The sequence below is a fragment of the Hakea prostrata genome, chromosome 2 (assembly GCF_041222555.1).
Source record: "Hakea prostrata isolate BN-2017 chromosome 2, UWA_Hpros_2, whole genome shotgun sequence".
Lineage (NCBI taxonomy): Eukaryota > Viridiplantae > Streptophyta > Magnoliopsida > Proteales > Proteaceae > Hakea > Hakea prostrata.
The window spans coordinates 43,343,126-43,365,986 of NC_142601.1; the positions used below are offsets into that span (position 1 = coordinate 43,343,126).

General features: G+C 38.2%; 1 protein-coding gene across 7 annotated transcripts in view; it reads right to left on the reverse strand.

The window, feature by feature from the left end:
* LOC149024404 (ubiquitin C-terminal hydrolase 12) overlaps positions 1-3,767 on the reverse strand; it is a 43,836-nt gene extending 40,069 nt beyond the window's left edge. For 2 of the 7 annotated variants that reach the window (XM_089144662.1, XM_089144659.1), the window contains exons 1-9: positions 3,596-3,767; positions 3,218-3,281; positions 2,834-2,981; positions 2,572-2,729; positions 1,681-1,946; positions 1,330-1,548; positions 1,107-1,215; positions 895-1,010; positions 350-448 (exon numbers count right to left, since the gene is read on the reverse strand). In XM_089144662.1, coding sequence (XP_089000788.1) covers positions 350-448; positions 895-1,010; positions 1,107-1,215; positions 1,330-1,548; positions 1,681-1,946; positions 2,572-2,729; positions 2,834-2,981; positions 3,218-3,281; positions 3,596-3,625 — 1,209 coding nt within the window. In that variant the 5' untranslated portion in view covers positions 3,626-3,767. Of the gene's footprint in view, positions 1-349; positions 449-894; positions 1,011-1,106; positions 1,216-1,329; positions 1,549-1,680; positions 1,947-2,571; positions 2,730-2,833; positions 2,985-3,217; positions 3,345-3,595 lie in introns of those variants that run through there. The other 5 variants (XM_089144660.1, XM_089144658.1, XM_089144663.1 and 2 more) reach the window with 4 other exon arrangements.
* Between the last annotated feature and the right edge of the window lie 19,094 nt (positions 3,768-22,861).

Genomic DNA, 22,861 nt, shown 5'->3' on the forward strand with positions numbered 1-22,861 from the left:
TTGCATAGAAAAATCCTACTTCAAGTGACAAAAGAAACAAAATTCGACCTATTGCATTACTTAAACATATTAAATGAATGTCTATCATATTATTTTCAGAAAGATGGGATCTATAGCTTGATATAAGTTTCACGTTGCATTTGGTGACTTCAAAAAATGGAAGCTCTAATTACATTCTCTTCATAAATGGAAAGTTCATAAATTGAACCATAATCACACCCCGAATAATCTCCTTCTCCTTTATTCATATCACTTCATTAGTTACAAACCAAAGATATAAACAGGGGAAATATATAGAAAATATAACAAAAAAATCATGACATAGAAAGAGAGCAGCTTACATACTAACCTTAACCATTGTGTCCCGCATAAAATCATACTCAAATCTTTTTAGCTGAAGCTGAAGTACAGGAGGGAAGTCAATAAACAAGACACCCTTCCTAGCATCCTGGAAAACCAAAGGAACAATATTTCTCCTAAGAATCATCTTCAAATAAGTCATCAGAGATGATCATCTATACCTCATCATTCATATCATGCAAATAAATATAAAACCCAAACAAGTTAATTAAGTACTCAGTACTCAACAAGACAGAAGAAACAATAGAACTTCAAGATGCCCTTCTCCACTAGTCATTAATATCAGCAACTTTGAAAGAATGCAGCAGGAGTTCAACAGAGATAGTAAGGACTGGATAGGAAGTGACTCTCTAACTTCCAAAAACCAATATAGAATCTGACTCCTATATAAAGAGCTCATGATAAATCCCAAACATCTCATTGTGCAATGGAGGATAGCATGGATGTGCATGTAAAGGCTCTGTAAATAGCATGTTTGAAGCTTGAGATGCCGAAGCATTACATGATGCTCACCACTAACAGATAGCATATTACCTGTAGTCCATGTTGCTCAGCGTGATACTTGTTATCACCTTCAAGGCGTTCAACTTCCACATACTTATCAAAAGACGCATACACATCTCGACAGCCTTTGACATCAAGCTGAAGGTCTGTTTCACAAACAAATAGAGTCGACTATTGTAAGGATAGGGATTAAGATGATTACAGTTCCTACCTGAACAATCAGTACTGGAAATCATCCATACCGTAAAACGACTCTTTTCTTGTGGACTTGTAGTCCACATTAATGCATTCTATGTAATTCATATGATGCCCTTCGAACAACTGTTGTATCGTACCCTCCACAACAGTTCCCTGAGCCAATAGATAAAAAACTAAGGTAAGTACAAATTGTACATATATCTGATCAATATTTTTTTCTGTTTATCTCTCTGTGGGAGAATAAAGGGGGGGAACATAGGAAATCACCTTCATTTTGTCTTCCAGCTTTTCACAAAGAACTCTATTAAGTTCCTGTACATCATGTTGCATGAATGAATCATATGTGTCCCAACCAAAAGATTTGGTCAGCTCTTTAGTCGCAACACTGTTGTCACTATACTGAACCTTATAGAATAAACTCTGCAAAGCCAGGGGGATACTCCCTGATGGCATATCATTCTCAGTAGTTGGCATATGGTACACAGCCTGAAAAGTACCATCACAAATATGGCACCTTATTATTAGAAAAGTTAAGTTAAAGGGAAACAAAAAGCGAGAGAAGAGGCAACAGAAGATATTATCAAAGTAGATAGCATGAAAAGCAATTCAAGGCATCACCTTCCGGAAGTATGGGATATGGTACAAAGTCTGGAGGAGAGAATTCATGTAACAGGTTGCTCCTTGGTTCTTAAGACCAACATAACCTGTTTCCTTTTTTGAGTCATAAGTCCAATAATCCACAACCCTCCTAACAGCAACCTCTGCTTCAACTATTACTGTGTCATTCACAAGATATCCTCTACCAGGATCATATAGTTCACTGAGAGGCATGAACGATGTAAAACCCCAATCACTCTCTCGAGCATTGAATTGATGCTGTGTATCTGCACAAAGTAAAAGACAGGAGATATCACCAAGTAACAAAACTCAGCACCCTACCTCTTCTGCCAACAAGAAACACCAATATCAAAAACACACTGGCTCATCCTGTATGCAATATTGCAAATTTGCAGTTGTTTAATTTGACCTCTGCAAACCCATCGTACTGAACAGAACAGAATTTCATTTCATTCAATATCCAATATGAAATGGAAATGGACTTGGTTCTCTCAAACAATGCTCAGCAACAACCACACCCTAAGTCCATTACCTAAAGGCCAACAGAATCTTTTAGGCCCAGTTATGTAAGGCAACCCCACCATCTATATATTATAATGTATAGGTGATCTTTCACCTTGGACGTGCCGAGTCCAGATAAAAAGTCTTACGGGACAACGTTCTTTTTGAATGAGACAATACAAGTTATATGGGTAAGCAATTAACAAAAATATATATGAGAGAAACTTCATAGGTTATCATAAAGAAAATTAAGGTTGGTTTCCCAATAATGCACGAAAATCTGCAATACATTCATCTAGATCAACACCTTCCCCACCTAAGCAAAAATTTGGGATTTTACCAATTACTTCATCCAAGATAAAAGGCAGAGAATATGCTGAAAGAACATACCTTTTCTAACCGTGTATTTGCTATGAATTTGATTAATGACAGCCAAGCTGAATTGTGCATATCTACTCCATCCATAAGGCAAATTTGCTGAATCTGCAACGTCTAGGTACATGGATAAATGGTCTACGTTGTTTCCTTTTGGAAAAATGAGCACTCGCCTGCCCAAAGTAAAATGGAAGGGTCTGAGACTGATCGGGTAAAACGATTTCAAGAACCAAACATGTTGAACAAGTATTCATGAAAGGAGTAGAGATCTACATACCACTTAAAACCCCCAACAAAGAAAACCTCAGAGTAGTGCTTCTTGGTGTTCAACCTTGTAAAGTTGTCTATTGTCCAGGTGAACCTTGATGATGGTGGATCCTCCACAGGCTGGTTTTCAACCGTACTCGCTGTTTCCGCTTGCGCAACTACTTAAAAGTAACAAACTAATCAGTAAAAGAGAAAAACATACAATCCCCAAGAACATTCACAACAACGAGCGCAGTGTAACTCCCAAATCATTAACGCCAAAAAGAAGAAGAAGAAGAAGAAGAGTAAAATAGCTGAACTATGTCCGACGGATCAAGCTAAACAAATCTATGAGACATATAAGCCCTATATCACAAAATTCACAGACAAGCTCATTGACAAGTAAACGAATAACCTTCCATTGGCTGCGGGCCTTCGGTGAAATCTGAATGAGGGACCAACATCTCCTCGTCTTCCTGCTGCAAAATGAAGCACGAATCAAAGCTTGGATCAAGTTCAAAAAACATACAAACAAAGCCAGTCAATTGAATAAAAACCCTACATATGGAATTAGCTAAAACGAAATTAACGAAATAGAGGACTGAGGTCGATTCAGAAACCACTTAATCAGAAATAAAACCCTAAACGCAAAATCGATGAAACCAAACTACAATACAGAGACAACCAATGATAGACTGACTAAGATACAGAAACATATACGAAATCAAAATACAAATTTTTAGGTTGGGACTAGAATGAAAGAGGAATGAGAGTCAGAAAGATGATATTATACATCTACCGGTGGCGGTGTCATCATAGTCATCGATTGTGATAGATGAATCCTCCGATCGACGAATCCGTGAACGCCGGAGGAAGATGAACTCCAGAGAAAAACAGAGACGTAGAGAAAGAGAGATAGAAAGGAGAGGAAGACTCTGCAACGAAACACTACCAAAAGCTGGTTCCGGAAAATGGCCTTGGAAATTATTTCGACGAGGGTATATTCGGTATTTCAAAAGAAGTGGAACGGATTACCGTCAACAGTAGAAAAACTAGAAAAGCTTACGCCTACGGTTTCTTTTTTCATTTTTTCTGATTTAGTTGGTAATTTGGTAAATATTTTCCTTTTTCTGGGTAATACTGTAATAGTAATTTGGTAATACTACCATGCCTAAGATTTTCTTTTCTTTTTTTGCTGAAAACCATATGCCTCGGATTCATATCTACTATACATATGACATCACCCTTTCCTTTTCTACTGGAAAAATAAAAAAAGACATCTCCCTTTCCTTTGTCAAGCTTCTTTTACCCTCTTTATGTATCCAGTCCACATGAGCTAGTAGAGGGTGGAGCCATATGGAACTTGTTAAGATTTTTATTTTTAACTTTTTCCAATATTTACAAGTGGGCTCTACCTAGTGAACAGAGTGTCAGCGGATATATCACCGACACAAGGCGATATATCACCCTGTTGCTGGGGCTACACTACTCCTCCCAATGACACGACTTATACAGAAAGTCAACGATATATCGTCGAAAATTGGTGATGTATCGCGAAAAGTTGATTTTTTGGCGATATATCGCCAAATTCAGCATATTTACAAGAATTTCATTCGGTTTTTCACCAATTTTTCATTTGATTTTTTTCAAAGTGACGTAAGACGTCTACAGGCTCCAAGGGCGCTGCCCCCACACCCCTGCCGGGGTGGCCTCCCAAGACCCCCGCTCGCTCACTAGGGAGCAAGACCCATGTGTCTGTCAGCAACAAAATGTGAAGCATGAGTCATACTCAACATAATTGTATAATGACTTGTAGAGTTTAATACTTCTCTTCACCAGTTGTGTATTTGTATTCTCTTTACATGTTTACATTAGTTTATATGAGTTTTCCAAACTATCAATTTTGGCTGCATATAGTCTGGCATGTGTCAATCATAAACTTTAGATTAAGTGATGTTTTAAGCCAAAATAATGCTCCTAGTATGTTTATTGGCCTTAAATTAGGCTACACAACAAAATTCAAACCAAAAGGACCTTAAATACCCCCTGAAACTAGGGGTCGAATTTTCATCGACACTCCTGCCAAAAGTTGCCGACATGTCGGCGAAATGTTGCCGTATCGGTGGTGTTGCCAATCATCGACACAGCAACACTATCCGATATGTTGGACCTTGGCTCTACCTTTGTTGTGTGGTTTTTAACAGATGATGGGAAGGTGTACATTATTCTCTGACTCTCTATATCTGGAAGTTGATCATTGTGGAGATGTTGCATGTGGTATTATGATTTATTTAATTTTAGGAAATTTTTCAGAGACCCCACAAAATAGTTGGTGAAGCATAGGTACTCTAAAACATGCCAAATTGGTATCGACCACTTCTTCATTAGAATGGTCAATTTTATTTTCCCTGGTAAGACATTAGAAAAGTTAATTTGTTAGAAGAAATGACAAATATACCATTAATTGTATTATTCTATATCGTATATTTTATAATATAAAATGACAAATGTTCAACCCAAAAACTATGAAAATGATGAATGCAGGAAGAAGTACATAGGAACTCATTAAAGAAGAAGGAAGATTAAATTTTAGATTTTATTTTATTATAGTGTAAAGTCACAAAAGATTTAGGACACTTTTATGAATTATGAAATTATCTCACCATGATTTAATAGAGTTTACTAATGAAACTATTATTGTGCAAATTGAAGAGACATTTTACGAATCATTGCCAATTTGGCATAGTTTTGTGGCATATGTGTTTTTCGCAATATCTTTTGGTGTCCGTGAAATTTTCCCTTAATTTAAATATATTGTATTTTTTGTAGAACATCATAAATTTCATATTGTTGCGTCTAGAACTTCTTCGGGGGCCGGATACTGAGATGACCACCTGAAGAGCTCCCCAACCAAGTTGGAATAGCTGAGATGCATGCACTCACAAAGAAAACAAGAATAGTCCGGCCAAATCTTGGCCGGGGAACCGCCTCCGACGCCCAAATCAGCCAAGGCAACAATAAGAGTTCTTGAGAGAGTTCTCAAGAACGTAATGCATAAATGATCAGATGAATTCTCATTTCTTTCTCCATGTAGGAGGTGGGTTTATATAGAAGTTACCTAGAGGCGGCGCTTCCTTGAGTTTTGGATCGACAGTTGAAGAGTGAGTGGAGTATCCTTAGAATAACGGCTCCTTCTTTGTCGCACCAGATAGAGCCGTTATCTGTTGACTCATCTCCCCAATTATCGGAACGGCCTCATTGAATAGTTATCTGTAACTAACTCTTCTGACTTGGCCATTTGTAATGTCACTCTTGGACTTAGTCCAAGTGGGCTTCTTGAGCTTATTCCGTGCATGTTCCCTGAAGGGGTGAATATGCTTCCTCCCGAGGGGGTCAATAAGCTTCCTCCTGGAGGGGGTTTTCTGTGCCTCTCAAGGGAGAACACTATTCCTCCCGAGTCTTCAAAATAATCATGTCCCGAGGGGGTTCTCTATGATTCTCAAGGGAGAACACCATTCCTCCCGAGCATGCAGAAGACACATGTCCCGAGGGGGTTTTCTGTGCTTCTCAAGGGAGAACACTATTCCTCCCAAGTCTTCAGAATAATCATGTCCCGAGGGGGTTCTCTGTGCTTTTCAAGGGAGAACACTATTCCTCCCGAGCATGCAGAAGACACATGTCCCGAGGGGGTATGTAAAATTCGGCCTTATCCTAACCCTGACCCGGCCCGGATTTTATACTGTTGCAGGTCCGAAGACCTGAAGTGGTGGTAGAAGAGACCTGTGGGCCCTCTTAGTGGATGATTCAATGCTAGATATAGAGCCTATGGATATTGACAATGATGCCCCTTACTTGAGCACATTGTCAGTGTTGAGTGAAAATTTGCGCATCGATGAAGATTGAATTAGTTGAAGCACTTCTTGGAACCCCGTGATCAATCCGAAGGTATTTTCTGAAACTAGACTTGTTGATTGACTCGTAGGAGAAAACCCCGCTCGATTTGACCCTGTATAGCCTCCCGAATCCACTCCTGAAGTTGCTGTCATAGCTTGGTCAACTAACAGTCGACCAGCCAGTCGACCAAGAGTAATGGAATTCGAAAATTCACTACATCACTTCCCATTTTGCCCCTACCTTTTTGGAACTTGTGAATGAGTACCTAAACTAATCATTGGCACTCCAGAGCTCGAGGTTGGACACTCTCTTGGACTATTCCTTGATGTTTGGGAAGATCTTTGACTTCAATCATTAGTGTACACATTAATCATCAACTCAAGGTATGATTTCTTCTATTCTTCTTCTAATCTATTCATTTTTCTATCAATTGATGATCTTGAAACCATGGCTGAAGTGCTGCAACCTTGCAAACACTTAACCATGAGTTTCCCCCTTTCAATTCCTTGATCCTTCTCCACTCATGCTATGTTATGATTCAAATGAGATTAATTGCACTCCATCACTTTGATTCTATTCAATTTAACCTTTTATGATTCAAATCTGATATGTAGATGCATGTTAAGCTTAGACTATAATGAAATTAAGATTCTAACTTGATTCTTAACACTCATTTGATTGATTCCCATCATCCTTTACAATTTGCTATCAATTCCAATTTAATTCTTGTTAGGTATCATATAGAACCTAAAATTTTGATTTGGGAATTTTTGATTGAACCGTTGGATCATCATGAAAATTAGTGTGTAGTATCCTCTTACTGTTATAAACATTCCCTCCAAATTTCGTGACGATCGGAGCACCGGAAGGGCAGTTTCGGATCAAGTTTCCATTGCTGCCCTGTGGTTAACTAGTCTTGGTCGACTGACAGTCGACCAAGCCAGTCAACCAAGAGCTGTTAAGACCCCTGTACTCAGCCGAATTGATCCGTTTGAACCCCGATTCGATTGCTTTCTTCTCTGACATTACTTATATGTTATCTAGGGTATCAACACTGATTTTGGGACCATACTTGGTGATCATTAAATCTATTTACAACTTGATTAAGGTAAGGATAGTCGTTAACTCAAGTATGTTAATTATAATGTGAAACCCAGCCCTAACCTTGACCCGGAAACCTTGTTATTTGTAGGTCCGATGACCAGTAAAGTAAGAAGTCAGCTTTGGGCCATCCCAAGGGCTGGTGTCGGCTTTGAACCATGAGGTTGATGTGAGGTGCTATTTATGGAAACAATCCGATGAGATCTAATTAGTTGTGGCTTGGAGGATCTCTATCTTGGTTTGAGATTTCTACCTACTGGTAGTCACTTGACTTGTGTCAAACCCCTTTGGTTTGGTTTGATCGGCCTTCATTCCCGTTTGGCCTTGTTGCTTGTGGTTGGTCGCCCCCAATCCACTCACCATGGGTGCTGCTTTGGCAATTGGTTGATTCTTGCTCTATTTGCCTAACCTCGAGTCCACTTCGTTTTGCTGCCTCCAAACCCTCGGCGCCGCCTCTGCAGTCATCTCTCTTGCATCCTTGGAGTTTTCTTGGCGGATCTTCGTCGGAACTCTTCTTTTGCATCAGGTATGTCTACTCTCTCTTCTTCTCCTACATCTTTGTTTTCTTTCCTTTTGAGTTGAGACAGTGAGGTCTGCATCCTCTGTTGCAAACATCTCTGAACATGTTCTCATGATCATCCTAAGGATTAGGCTAGAACAATGATCTTAACCATGATCATTGCAAGCTTTTGAAGGATTCATGATCAAACCATGATTTAATCTCTTTAATTTCCTAATCTGATTCTGATCTCTTTGGATCTTCTTTCATTGATCATGTTAGTGGTTAATGGTTGTGTTTTCTTTCTATGATCCATAATCCATAGAATTCTAGTTGTTCTCTTCTACCTTACTATGTGTTCTTCATGATGCATGATAGTACATATATGGTAGGTTTTATTTCCTTATTTGATTTATGCTTCTAAGCCTTATACCATGAGACCTATGCATGTTTTCATGTTTTCATTACCAAAGCAATGATCCATCTTCCTATTGTTCTTGTCCTTGTTTTCTATTTCAAACTTCATCAAGATCCATGTTTGATTTATTTATGGTAACTTTTTGTTTCCTAATTTGGGTCTTGATACCTTGATTTGATTAGTGTTTTGAGGTCCCCTATATGCTGATACTACTGATGTAGTCTACCCCTTGATTAGTATCCTCTTGAACCATCAAATTCGGTTTCATATCTCAAAACTCGATTTTCTGCTATCGTCGCATTGGTCGTCGATTGGTCGCTGGACCACTCGACCAATCCACTCGACCAATGAGTCGAACTCCTTGGTCTGTTTCGGATGCTTTGCTATATTTTCTGTTGGGATCTTTCCTAATATGTGGTATATACTTGTTTAGGACCTTCTTCTCAAGTTTGCCAAGATCCTACTTGATTTCTTAGGATTCTTTGCGGTTATAGGTAGGATGGTTATTTCCTTAATTACATAGATAGCATGAATCTAGTTTCTATATTTGAATATCATTAATATGTTTCCTAAATTAGATTCTTACAATGATATACTACTGTTGCATAACTTTGATTACGTAGCATTACTTATTCATATTGATTGATTCATGTATGATTTACTTACCAATGTTATACAAATGTTTGTAAATATTGATTTCTTTCCATATATGGAGTTACCATATTGTGATGTATGAATTGATGCATGTGTATGCTTCGTTGGTTTGGGAGGAGGGTGTCCTTTTGACATTTCTGTCCTTGGACTACTACGGGAATATTATGGGATGTTTCCGGAGATGCCCTCTGGACACCTTCCTAACTGTTGGATGACATATCTAGGATTGTCTAGTGTGTTTGGCTGGATGTCCGTGTATGTCGACCCTAATCGGAGGGGTATTGAGGCCGACGACCCGTGGTGCTGGGGATTCATGGGCGCTCAAGCCGGTACCAACCCGTGAGAGGCGGAATCACATTGTGGGGGCCATTTATTGGTAGGGTTGCATTGGTTGACTTGGGCTCACGGGCGCTTAAGCCGGTACCAACCCGTGAAAGGCGTGAGAGCTTCCCGTTTACCATTGTGGATGATCAATGGGTTGGTGAGTCCGTAGTCGGGGACTATGAGGACTCTAGTGTGAGGATACCGGAAGGATCGTCGGGCGAGGAATGGAAGTATCTGGATCGACTTGATGTAACCAAGTAGAAGACTTGCATTTGGCTAGGTATTACCCCGACATGCGCCGTTTATACCAAATGGTTGTGAGAGGTGTGTTGACTTAACCCCGCCGGTTTGTCCGAGGGATGAGGACCCATTACCAATCGGTCGCCCGAGATATCTTAAATGGTTGGAGGGAATCCAAGATATCTTAAATGGTTGAGGATGTGAGTGGACTTTCCTAAGAGTACGGTGCTATGACTTAAAGCATGTCCGCCAATAGAGACCAGCATACATGAGTTAGATTCATTCATTCATTGCTTGTCTCATATCATATTGCATTCATGATTGTTCGGAATCCCGCCATTTATGTTATTATGGATTTTTACGCTTTACCGAGTTTCTTTGAACTCATTCCTTTATTGTACAATGTTGTTAGACTATCCGTGTCCGAGTACTTGCGGTCCCTATGAGGCGCGGCAGAGGCATATCTCCGGAAGGTGTTGCGGTTACCACAATTACTCGAAGATTCCGCGGGTGGTTATGCTCCGTCAATGCTTAGTCCGCCATTGAGTGGGCGTCCTTGTGCTTTTATGGATCTCACCTACAGGTGTCGTCTCAAAGTGGAGTAATTTAGTTACCCAATGTACTTGCTACGGGATTAGCTTTTATCTAGTTTATTCTTTCGGCTACTTTTCCGCTGGATGTAAGTGGGTTTTTGCTTCACTTTACTTATCTCTGCACTCGATTATATATTTATTATTCCGTTTCGTTTCGATTCATTCTTTCTTTATTGAATCTATGATTTATCTTCCGCACTCTTGTTATGGTTGTTCATGATTATGTTATTGCTTATGTGGGAGGTTGATCACTCGATACCTGATCTTCGGGCTGTGGATCACACTCTCGGGTATGCCAGATAGGGTACCGGCTGGGAGGGCGTGACAATATCACCATATTTACATTATGGGAACTTAATGGTTATGTTCATATGAGTTTTCCTTACTATACATGACTGTTATATGTTTTCTTATCTGTAATAGAATGTTATATATCATTTAGAATGTCATGTTCAATTGTACTTTATGATTTTTATATATGATCAATCATGTTATGATATGTCTTGCTTATATGATGAATCGTTGATTTAGTATGATATGATGAGATTGAGCTTGTGATTGACTACGAACGACTTGGGATTGGGAAGTGTCCTTTCGACACTTCTGTCCTTGGACATCGGAGAGAGTAGTATGGGATATTCTCCGAAGGTGTCCATCGACGCTTTCCCGGGTTGTTGGATGACATGCATAGGATTGTCTAGGTGTATGGTTAGGATATTTTTCCTTGTCGTATCAGACCCGAATCGGAAGGGTATTCAGATCGAACGACCTGTGGTGGAGTATGGTTGAAGGGCGCTCAAGACCGGTATCCACTCCGTGAGAGGACTTGAACTATACTGCGGATACCCAAAAGGGGCCATTTATTGGTAGGGTTGCAAATGGATAGAGCTTCCCGTTTACCATTTGTGGATGACCAATAGGGTTGATGAGTCCGTAGTCCGAGTTGGTCGGTGCCATAGGGAAAGTATCCGGACCTGACATGATACGACTAAGTAGATGACTTGCATTGGGCTAGGCTTCGCCACGACATGCGCCAATACTTATACCAATGGTGGTGTGAGAGAGTGGTGACTAAATCCCCAACCATGGCTTAATGAGGACCTTACACAATTACCATGGCAGACCCAAGATATCTTATGATTGAGGGGGAGTGACTGACGACCCAAAGAAGTATGGTGCTATGGCTTAAAGCATGTCTACCTTAGAGACTAGCATACTTAAGATTAGAATCATATTTTATCATTGTCTCATATCATATTGCATCATATTGTGACTTTTATCAAATGAACTATGTATTATGAAACGACTTGCCTTGTTGAGTTCTTTTGAACTCATTCCTTTTGTGCAATTTGTTAGATTATCCTGTAGGTATAGAAGACCTTGATGGCACGTCCTATGACCCGAGCTATGACCCCGCATACTACCCTTCGGGTGATGGCTACGCGGAGAGTCAGGATTGCTATACCGAGGAGGATTATGGTTCGTACCAGAGTTAGCCCCACCTTAGTGAGGGAGTGGCCACGTTGGGTTTACTTCATCCACACTTATGAAGAAGAAATCATTAGGATAGAAGAAACCTATGTGGAGGCCCCATTTCCCTGGATGACTGTAATCGTTTGGATATTCTCTCTCTAGTTCTTATGGATTTACTCGTTACACTGTTTGTATTTCGGGATGTATTAACCACTTTTCCGCTATTGTGAAGGAGTGACTTCTGATCACTCTTTCTCTTAGAGATGTTATCATTTAGAAGTTGATACTTAATATTTCCGCACTCTTATTTATTATCTTTTATTATTCATTTGATCTATTTATTGCTTGCTTTATACATTGATTATATTGTTCATGATTATGTTATCGTGTATGTGGGAGGCATGGCCGCTCGATCTGGATCTTCGGGTTGTGGATCACATCCCGGGTATACCAGATAGGATACCGGTTGGGTGGATGTGACAGGGTATGTGTTTTACTCCAGAAGTGTAAAACCTAATTTATGTTTCTCTAACCCCACAAACGCATTAGTCATGCAAAAAGGAGGCTGATCGTGTCGCTAACCAATCAAAAATAAAATCCTATACTAATCTAGCAAACAGAAAGTACGGGGTCGAACTATGGGGAACTAAAAGACTAAGTCACTAAGATTGAATTCAACAAAACTAAATTTAAACTAAATCTACTAATTAATGCAAAAACATTAACTATGAATACGTGAAGATCTTTGGGATTTCGAATCCCCAATGCTTTTCCCTAACCGATATAACTCTACACTTCAAAGTAAATTATGATGGTCTTCCTAGATATGCCCTATCCTTGCAAGACTATCGTCCTTCGCGGAAGCTTGGCACGCTTAATTTGCTGAGCTATAGAACATCTTTGGCCAAACTCAAACACAATCAACTAGAAGATATAGAACAATCAAATTAATGAAATAAACATGGGTCATCTACATCCCAAAGAAAAGGAACTAGCTACTCATTATCACAAAGTTCAAAAGAAAAATAAAAATGAAACATAGGGAGATAGAGAGAGATGTGGTCTTCTTCTTCAGCAATGAGAGATATGAGAGCCGCATTCGCCGTCTTCCTTTCTTCTCTGTGGCTGGCTTCTCTTTTATGTCTCTCGCACAATGAATCCCCTCTCTTTACCCGTAGATTTGACCTTTATTCTTTAGGATTTTGGAAAAACTCAAAACTGGAAAGTTGTAGATATGATATTTTTAATATCGTTCCATAGCATCTTGAATCACGGTAATCCAAGCTCATATGAGAGAGATATGCCCAAAATACTGAAGGTAGGTCTGTTTACCCGATTTTCAGATTTATTACCAATTTTGTTCGTTAGACCTCCACCTGTTTTCAATTTGGCTAAAATCTCACTTTTCATGATTTCTTGGGCAGCAAGTTGAATGCCATGATTTAAAATCCACCAATATCTAATCTATTTGCCAACTTTACTCCATATTATCTCTAATAACCAAAATCACCTTATTCCTGAAAAATACACAAAAATACTCAATTAGCTCTCTTTAATTAAATAAGTATGGGGAATTAAATCAAATAAATAATGGTAAATGCATGCTTATCAGAGGCTAAGAACATGGGAGAGGAGAGCTCGTGATTTTGAAGTTTCTTCACTCCTTGGGTGGTGCTGAAGTGTGAAAAAGAAGGGAAATCACGCGATAAGGTAAGGATACTTGAAAACCCCTTTAGAACCTCTCTTTTGATTTCAATAATGATAGAATATGTTGCATTGTTGTGATGGTTTTCATTATTGGGTTACATTGGATGCTTCCTATTGTCTGATTAATGCTTCCCAATCTTTGTGAGAGTTGGTTCACGCAATCCTTTGCATTCAAAATCGATTCAAACCTCTCAGGGACACGCGGTAGAAGACATTGAGAGCCTATGTCACATCCTCCCAGCCGGTACCCTAACTGGCATACCCGAGAGTGTGATCCACAGCCCCGAAGATCAAGTATCGAGGAAATCATCCTCCCACATATACAATAACATAATCATAAACAAGAAATAAATCAAGGTTTAATATTATAAACAAAGGTTCAAAACAATAATGAATAATCAGTATAATCAGAGTACGGAAAAGACACCAGATATCCAATGATATCAAAAAGAGTAAAGTGAGGCGGAAACTCACTCCACCAATATAGCGGAACGCAGTATGAAAGTCTAAAAGGAAATACAACTGAAACAAATTTATTAAGAAATAAACTAAGATCAAGCGTCTTCTAGTTTATAGATAACGTCTTCATAAGTATGGACTTCGTCAATCCAACTAATCTGTTCTAACTCTATGCTGCCTTCAAATGTAGTACGCAGCTTGATCCGCCGGGGAATCATCAGAGTAATCTTGATCGTTGCCAGCACCTTGCGTGTAATACGCTTCATTGGCTTGCGCTTCACTGTACTGCTCGTCATAATAATCTGTACCTGCAGGATAATCTAAACAAAGAATATACAAAAAGGAATGAGTTTCGAAGAAACTCAGTAAGGTAGTTAATCCATAACATCATAGATAACATGTGGCAAAACATAACATGATGCAATGCAGTATGAAACAGATAAAGTATGAATGCATCTAAACTCTATGTATGCTGGTCTCTATGGTAGACATGCTTTAAGTCATAGCACCGTACTTCTTTGGGTAGGTCATGCATACGGCTCTTGTTGGTAGTGGGTCCGGCATCCCTCAGGACAAACCATGGCAGGGGGTTAAGTCAACACACTCTCTCACAACCATTTGGCATAAGTACTGGCGCATGTCAGGGAAAAGCCTAGCCCAATGCAAGTCATCTAGTCAGTTACATCAACTCAGGTCCAGATACTTCCATTCCTCGCCCCGGGCGATCCTTTCCGGTATCCTTTCCACTAGAGTCACGGATATTACTCACCGGACTCATCAACCCTATTGGTTATCCACATATGGTAAATTGGAAGCTCTCATGTCCTCTCACGGATATAACTCACCGGTCTCGAGCGCCCATGAGCCCAAGTCCAGCCATATGCAACCCTCAAATAAATGGCCCCCACAATGTGATTCCCGTCCTCTCACGGATATAACTCACCGTCTCGAGTGCCCGTGAATCCCCATTGCTACCACGGGTCGTTCGGTCTCAATACCCTTCCGAATTGGGTATGATATAACAGGGGTATATCCTAGCCAAACACTGCTAGACATCCCTAGGTATGACAACCAATGATTCGGGAAAGCGTCGATGGGCATCTTCGGAGAACATCCCATACTATTCCCTCCGATGTCCAAAGACAGAAGCATCAAAAGGATACTCCCCAATCCCAAACCAAACTTAAGCAAACACATTCTCAGAACAGTCATGACATACACAACCAGCAGTTCATCATATACAAGAGAATGTAAAAACAAAAATCATATTAGGCAATAATAAGTAATTCATATATCATGAATAATAAAAAGACAATATAAACCAATGCTACTGTTCGCACAGTAGGAGATCAAAATTAAAGTACAACAACAGTAGGTAATCTCATAGTTTCATAAAGTAGAAACCAGAGAACAAGCAATCTATGTAGTTAAGGAATTAACTGTCCTTACCTTCTAACTTGGATAGGATCTTAAAGAATCAAGTATGATCTTGACTAAACCTGAGAAGACAGTCCTAAACAAGTGCATACAACATGTTAGGAAAGATGCATAAAGGAAAAGATCATAAATCAATCGAAACAGACCAAGAATGAGATTGTTGTACTCATTGGTTGATTAATTGGTCTGCTGGACCAGTCGACCAATGAGTCTACCAATGGAGACAGTGGCCTACAAGAATCCGAATTTTGAGAATCAAGAACCGAATTTGATGGTTCAAAAGGGTACAAATCAAAGGGAAATTATCATGGTAGTATTCTAGGGTATAGAGGATATCAATTCATAAATCAAATCAAGTTCCCAAGTTGTAACCTAGGAACAAAAAGGTTAACCTACTAGGTTAAACATAGATTATGAGGGAAAAATATTATAATCAAAGATAAAAGAACTAGGATATGAAGATTACAGATATAGTAAGAAAACACATTGATTGGGTTACCATGATCAAACTAGGGGTTCTTGGTTTGATTCCAGAAAATTAGGGTTTCACCCTTTTTGGTTCCCCCGGAAAATAATTGAGAGCTCTAGATGAGAGGAGATAAATTGTTAACTATCAAAACAGGAAAAATATAGATGATTAAGTTTAGGTTAACACAATGTCACCCAAGAACACAATGTCACCCAAGAGGTTTCCCTTCACAAGGGAGGTTACCAAAAGTTCTCCAGATGATCACACAGGTTAGGGTTTCAAAGGATTAGGGTTAGGGTTTCAAGATTCCATCAAGTTGAGGTTAAGATCATGATGATGATCATGGATCTTAAAGAACATGATGAGATCATGGAATAGATGGTTGCAAGAGTGCATCATCTTCTTCCTGATATCAACGAAGAACATAATTAAAGAAAGAAAATTAGAGATAGAAGAAAGAGTGAGTGAAATCATACCTTTGTTGTAGTAGGATGAAGAATTCTTCAAGTCTTTGTGAGAGATCACCAAAGAATGCAAGGGAATGGGTTAGATTAGGGTTCTAACTCGTTCCAAAGGCTTAGGAGGCAGATGAGGCGGAGTATTCCCGAGATTAGACTTAAATAGAAGAGACAGGATTCAAATTTCAAAAACAGAATCAATTGGTCGATTGGTCCAATCGACCAATGAGTCGACCAATCAAGACAACAACTTCAAAATGTGGATTTGAAGGCTTAGATCAAGTCCAAACATCAAGGGGTTTTGCACACACCTAGAGTGACATACCTAGGAGTTAGAAATGCCTTTGAATCAATACAGAGACCACTCCAAGACCATCAACTAATCCAATCTTCATCAGGGTGCAGTTTCCACCATTGGAACACTGGCATCAACACTCATGGATTCCAATCCAGCCATCAAGTCTTCAACGGAAATGGCCCAAAGATGACTTCTTGCCTTACTTCGGGTCACTAGACCTACAAATAACAAAGTTTCCGGATTAGGGCCAGGGCTGGGTTTCACAGCCTAAATTGGGGGTCTTCATTTGAGAACCAACTGGGGTGTTCGAAAGGTAGTTTGGGGACCCTAATACCATCAAATTGAAGACCCCAAAGTTCTGTTTCAAGTTGAGTTCAAATTAGGGATGAAATTAAGGTATTTGGCTGGAGCCCTATACTGGGCGGTCAACCAAGACCAGTTGACCGGCCCTATATGGCCCAATCCCCTAGCCTCTGTTTGGGTGTGTGTTTTACCCCCTTTGATTTCGGACGATTTTCGATTATTGATCATTTAATTTCTTATGTTTCTAGGGTTATTTTAGGTCAATTGCACTCTCTTTTTTGTGGATTACTTTGGGATTTAGAGATTTATATAAGCTTGAAAGGTGAGGAATATAATTAACCATGAATGATGAGTTATTTAAATCTTCAATATTTTAATATCTTGTAATCTCTAATAAATTTTGTGTGACTTTGCACGAATGGAGAGTAATGTTAGTTTATACTTGTTTCTATTTGAAATTTCCTACATTGTTGTATGTGAGAATAGTGTGAATGTGTGGGCTTGATTTTGGGACTATGTCCTCTTATATTTATATACCAACTAGGGTTGTGGGTTCTCTCATTACCCTAGTGACCTTATATATATATATATGCACTTAGACCTAAGTACATGAATGCTAGGTGTTTAGAAGTGCTTGAGTAAGTAACCCCATGATTAAACCACCCTTTCGGTAGGGGTATTGAAGCTGGTTAACTGGTGATGTTAGTGGTTGGGTCTTGTTAGCATCAACCGGCCCACTCCCATCATGAGATGATTGGGTTGCATATGATAGACATGGGCTAATGGGCGCTCAAGACCAGTAGCCAACCCGTGAGAGGACATGAGAGCTTCCATTATATGTGGATGACCATAGGGTTGAGAAATAAAATCCAACAGATGCCTCCCATTAAGGATCCCATTTCTAGGTGGATAAGGATATCAGACCAATAGATGCCTCCCATTGAGGAATAATATCTAAACTATGTGTAGTACGAGACCGTATGACTATATATTAGGCCTAGAATTAGTCCTTGACATTCGCTAGTTCTCATGGCAAACGGTGATGTGAGAGAGTGGTGACTTATATCCCCAGCCATGGATTGATGTGACTTAACCAAACAATTGCGGAGAACCCAATGGACGTCTCTTGTTGAGGGAGAGTGACTAAGACCGCCCAGAGGAGACTGGTGTATAGCTTAATGTGTGTCTACCATAAAGACCTCATGATAGAGTTAGAAGCATAACATCATATTAATTCATTAGTCATATTTCATTATTAGTCTTATATGTCGATGTTGGAGTTATGTGGATGAATGCTTGATATGTTGTTGAGTTGACCTCACTAAGTTCTATTAAACTCATTCATTTTATATGCATATTCTGTTAGATCTTATTGCAAGTTATGAGGACTCCATTAAATGAAGGATCCAACGTCAGTAGAATATTTTAAGGGAATGACTTGCGAGGAGGTGGACTCACATGGAGCTTTGTGCTCGTGCCAGGATTGCTCCTATAGAGTTGAGTTCAAGTGGGTAACCAACGATGCTTTGGGAGTTGATAGTGTCTCTTATAGCATTGTTTTACATTTTTTCCCCTTATATCTTTCGAGAAGGGCGATGGCATCTTCTATCAAGAAATTTAGATTATTTCCGTTGCAAACAAACACTTCTTTCTTAAACTTTGATTACCAGTTTTGATCATGTTTCTTTATTTGAGATAATTGTAACCTTTTGATAAATCGGATTATATAACTTCAAATATTGGTCATGTTTCATTCTTGTCCATTGATTACGCTATATCATATGATTTTATAGGTTTGTCACTGAACCGTAGTTCTGTAGTGTATCACCTCCACGAGTATTCGGGTATGATCAGATCCGACAGGGTAGGGTGTGACACCACTGGAGAAACATTTACTGCCTTCTGATTTAATCGGTTTCTTTTGTTGTTTCTTTAGTGGTGCTGTTCCTACAGCTTCCTTATCCTTCTTTTTTTCAGCTTTACTTTTCCTTTAGAGGTTGAGGCTACATGAACACTTTGTCTTTTCTAGCTTCAATATATCTTCTTCTTGAAAGTGTGATATGAGCTCATTAAGAGACCATGTCTCTTTTTGACAGTTATAGCTCACCTTAAACAGATTAAACTCTATCAAATGGGATATCAATACCACGTGTATTAGCAAATTCCTTAGAGATTTCTAGCTTAAATGCTCTAAGCTTGGAAGCGAGATGAGACATTTCTATAATGTACTCCTTGATATCACCTTTGCTTTTATACCTCATTGAAATTAGATTTGTCAACACTATACCAACTTCAGCTTTTTCAACAAACCTCTTTTCAATATCTTTAAGAAAATCCTTAATTGTATCTATATTTTAAGTTAGAGTGCCCCTGAATGCTTTTGGAATAGCTTTCTTTATGGTCATCAAACACATGCAATTTGATCTCTGCCACTTTTGCATCTCTTTCTGTTGTTCAAAAGGATCAACCATTATTGCAAGGTCAAGATCTATGACTCTTAAGAACAATCAATAAGTTTTCTTGCCAAAAATTAACGTTTGTGCCACTCAACATAGGAATTGAGTTGATGTTTGCAATGGTTTTGACAATATTATTAATTGAGATTGGAGAACAATAAACAACCATGCGAGTTCATATATAATTTTGAATGTAACAATAATAAATTCAATTAAAGGTCTTCCACATTTCAAATAACTTCTCCGGTTTTGCATTAGATTTTGCTTTGGACAACAATATTAACTTCTAAGTCTTTTCTCGGTGTAGTAATCAAGCACTGATAAGAAGAACTCGTCGAATCAATAAATTTTCCTTTACGTTGATTTATTAATCACATGTAAAACCAAACAATCATTACATACTTTTTACCACAAATGCACATACACTTATCTTGACTATTATCAAGCTTCCTTTGGGCCAATTAATAGGTTACTCACACAACTATTTATATTTTGAAATACAATTAATCTCCAAACAAAAGAGGTCACTTTGACAATGTGTTTCTATTAATTTATTCCAAAATATATATACCAATATTTAAGCTTAAAATTATACCAAAATTCAAATCCTTATACCATATTACATACCATACTTGCATTTATACTAAATGAAAGAGACACTAGACATTATCATTTTATTTTGTTAAATTGTTATATCGCTGAATTTTGAACAAGATTACCATGTGCCCCCCCCCCCAAAAAAAAAAAAGAAAAAAAAAAAAACTTTGAACGCAAAATGAACTAAGGGTGTCAATCGGCACAGTTTCGGTAATTCAATAAAGTTTTGGTACAGTACCAACTTTGAATACCGAAAACCAGAACTGTACCATACCGAATTTACATGATACGGTATGGTTTCAGTATTTGCAAAAACGGTTCAATACGGTTTCGGTATTAAATCAGTACGAGAAAACGGTTTAAACACAGTATCTAGTGCGGTACACTTTTGGTATGAACAAACCCATGCCACTTTTGTTATTAGTTCATTAAGATCCTAATGAAATTGCAACCAAATAATTGATAGAATTTGATATTAACAGAGACAAAGCACGCAAATCTAAGAAGAGGAGTGAAGGACAAAACGAAAAACTGAAATAGGGAATAATGGATAGGGTAAAGGTAAAGTGTTTTCATTGTAAAATTACATTTATATCCCTTAATTTGGTATGCTACCAATTCGGTATGGTTTTGGTACATATCAACAATATGAGTACCTAAAATCGAAATGTACTGTCAAAGAAATTCAGTTTCGATACGTACTGTACCAAATTTTAAACAATGCAGTACGGTGTGGTTTTAAACAGCGCGGTTTGGTAGGTTAAACGGTTTCAGTATGCAATTGACACCCTTAAATGAACCATAGAAAAGGAAAAGAAAACTTCAATTAGCTTGACGGTGATTAAAAATCGACCAAAAGAAACTTTAACTTAACTTATTCTTAAAGATTCAACAATAAATTGGTTCTGATAGCATGTGTTAGAACGATTGAAAGCCATTGATAAGCATGCATTTATCATTTTTTATTTAATTTAATTTTCCATACTTAGTTAATTAAAAGAGAGCTAATTGAGTATTTTTGTGTTTTTTTTTTCAGGAATAAGGTGATTTGGTTATTATAGATAATGTAGAACAAAGTTGGCAAATATAGTAGATATTGGTGGATTTTAAATCATGAGATTCAATCTTGCTACCCAAGAAATCATGAATGTTGAGATCCAACGTAATTAATGCAAGGAGAGCACGAATCTTAGCCAAATTGGAAACAGGTGGAGGTCCAAGGAACAAAATTGGTGATAAGATCCGAAAATCGTGTAAACAGATCCACTTTGAGTATTTTGGTAATATATCTCTCATCTAAACTCGGACTGCAGTGATTCAGATGCTATGGAAAGATAACGGAAATATATACAACTTTCTTGTTTTGAGTTTTCCTAGAATCCGAACGAATAAAGGTCGAATTGATGGTTAAAGAGGGAAAATTCATTGTGTGCGAGATATTTAACTAGGACAAGCCAGCCGTGGAGAAGAGGAGACGACGAACACAGATCTTGGCTTTCATGTCTCTCTCTCTCTCTCTCCTCATTGCTCAAGAAGAAGACCACAACCCTCTCTTTAAATTTCATATTTATTTGTTTTATGAGCTTTGTCATAATGAGTAGGTAGTTCCTTTTCTTTGGGATGTAGATGAACTATTCTTGTTTCATTAATTTGATTGTTCTATGTCTTCTAGTTGATGCCTTTAATTTTGTTTCTGGGCAAAGATGCTCTATAGCTAAGCAAACTAAGCATGCTAAGCTTTGGGGAAGGACGATAGTCTTGCGAAGATAGAGCATATCTAGGAAAGAGCATTCTTTGTTTTGAAGCGTAGAGTTATATTGGCCAGTGAAAAGCATTGGGGATTCAAAATCCTAAAGATCTTCACTTATTCATAGTTAAAGTTTTTGCATTGATTAATAGTTTCTTTGGATTTTTCTTTAGTAGAATAAAAACAATTCATATTTACTTTAAATTAGATTTTGTTGAATTCAATCTTAGTAACTTAGCCTTTTAGTTCCCCGTAGTTCGAACCCGTACTTTCTGCTAGCTAGAATAGTATAGGATTTTATTTTTAATTGGTTAGCTACATGATCAAATTTTGGCTCCATTTCCGGGGAGCCAAAGCACGGTTGCTAAGATTGACTTTTGTCAATTAGACATAATTTTTAGAGTAATTTTAGTATTTCTAATTTCTACTTTTTTCTTTGGTTGTTTAACTAATCTCTTTTTTTTTTCTTTCTTCGTTTTATAGGTAATTGCATGAGTAGCTATTTGATAATTAGTTTCGGTTATTATCTTTTATTTCTTAGATATAATTGTATTTAGGACATTTCAATTGTAATATTTGCATTAGATTGGGCTTTTTAAAACATCCCCATCCCTCCGATCCCAAATGTGTAATTCGTGTTTGAAAAATCACGTGGATTGCGCTTTAGGTACGTCTTAAACCCTCTCTTTTTCTATAGTTATTTTCTTTTAATTTTATTTATTTAGCTTTTTTGTTTTGTTTTGTGTATGCATGGTTGCCAATCCCTAAACCCTTGATTTAGAGTTAGAACAGACTTTGGCCAACCTTAGAAGATGAAAAACCATGGCAAACAATGAGCCTCCAATGAGGTCCTTGAGTGAGCATTTCATTCCTCCGACATATACTCTGATTCTTGGTATTAAGTTGCCTAACATAGAGGTGGCTCAATATGA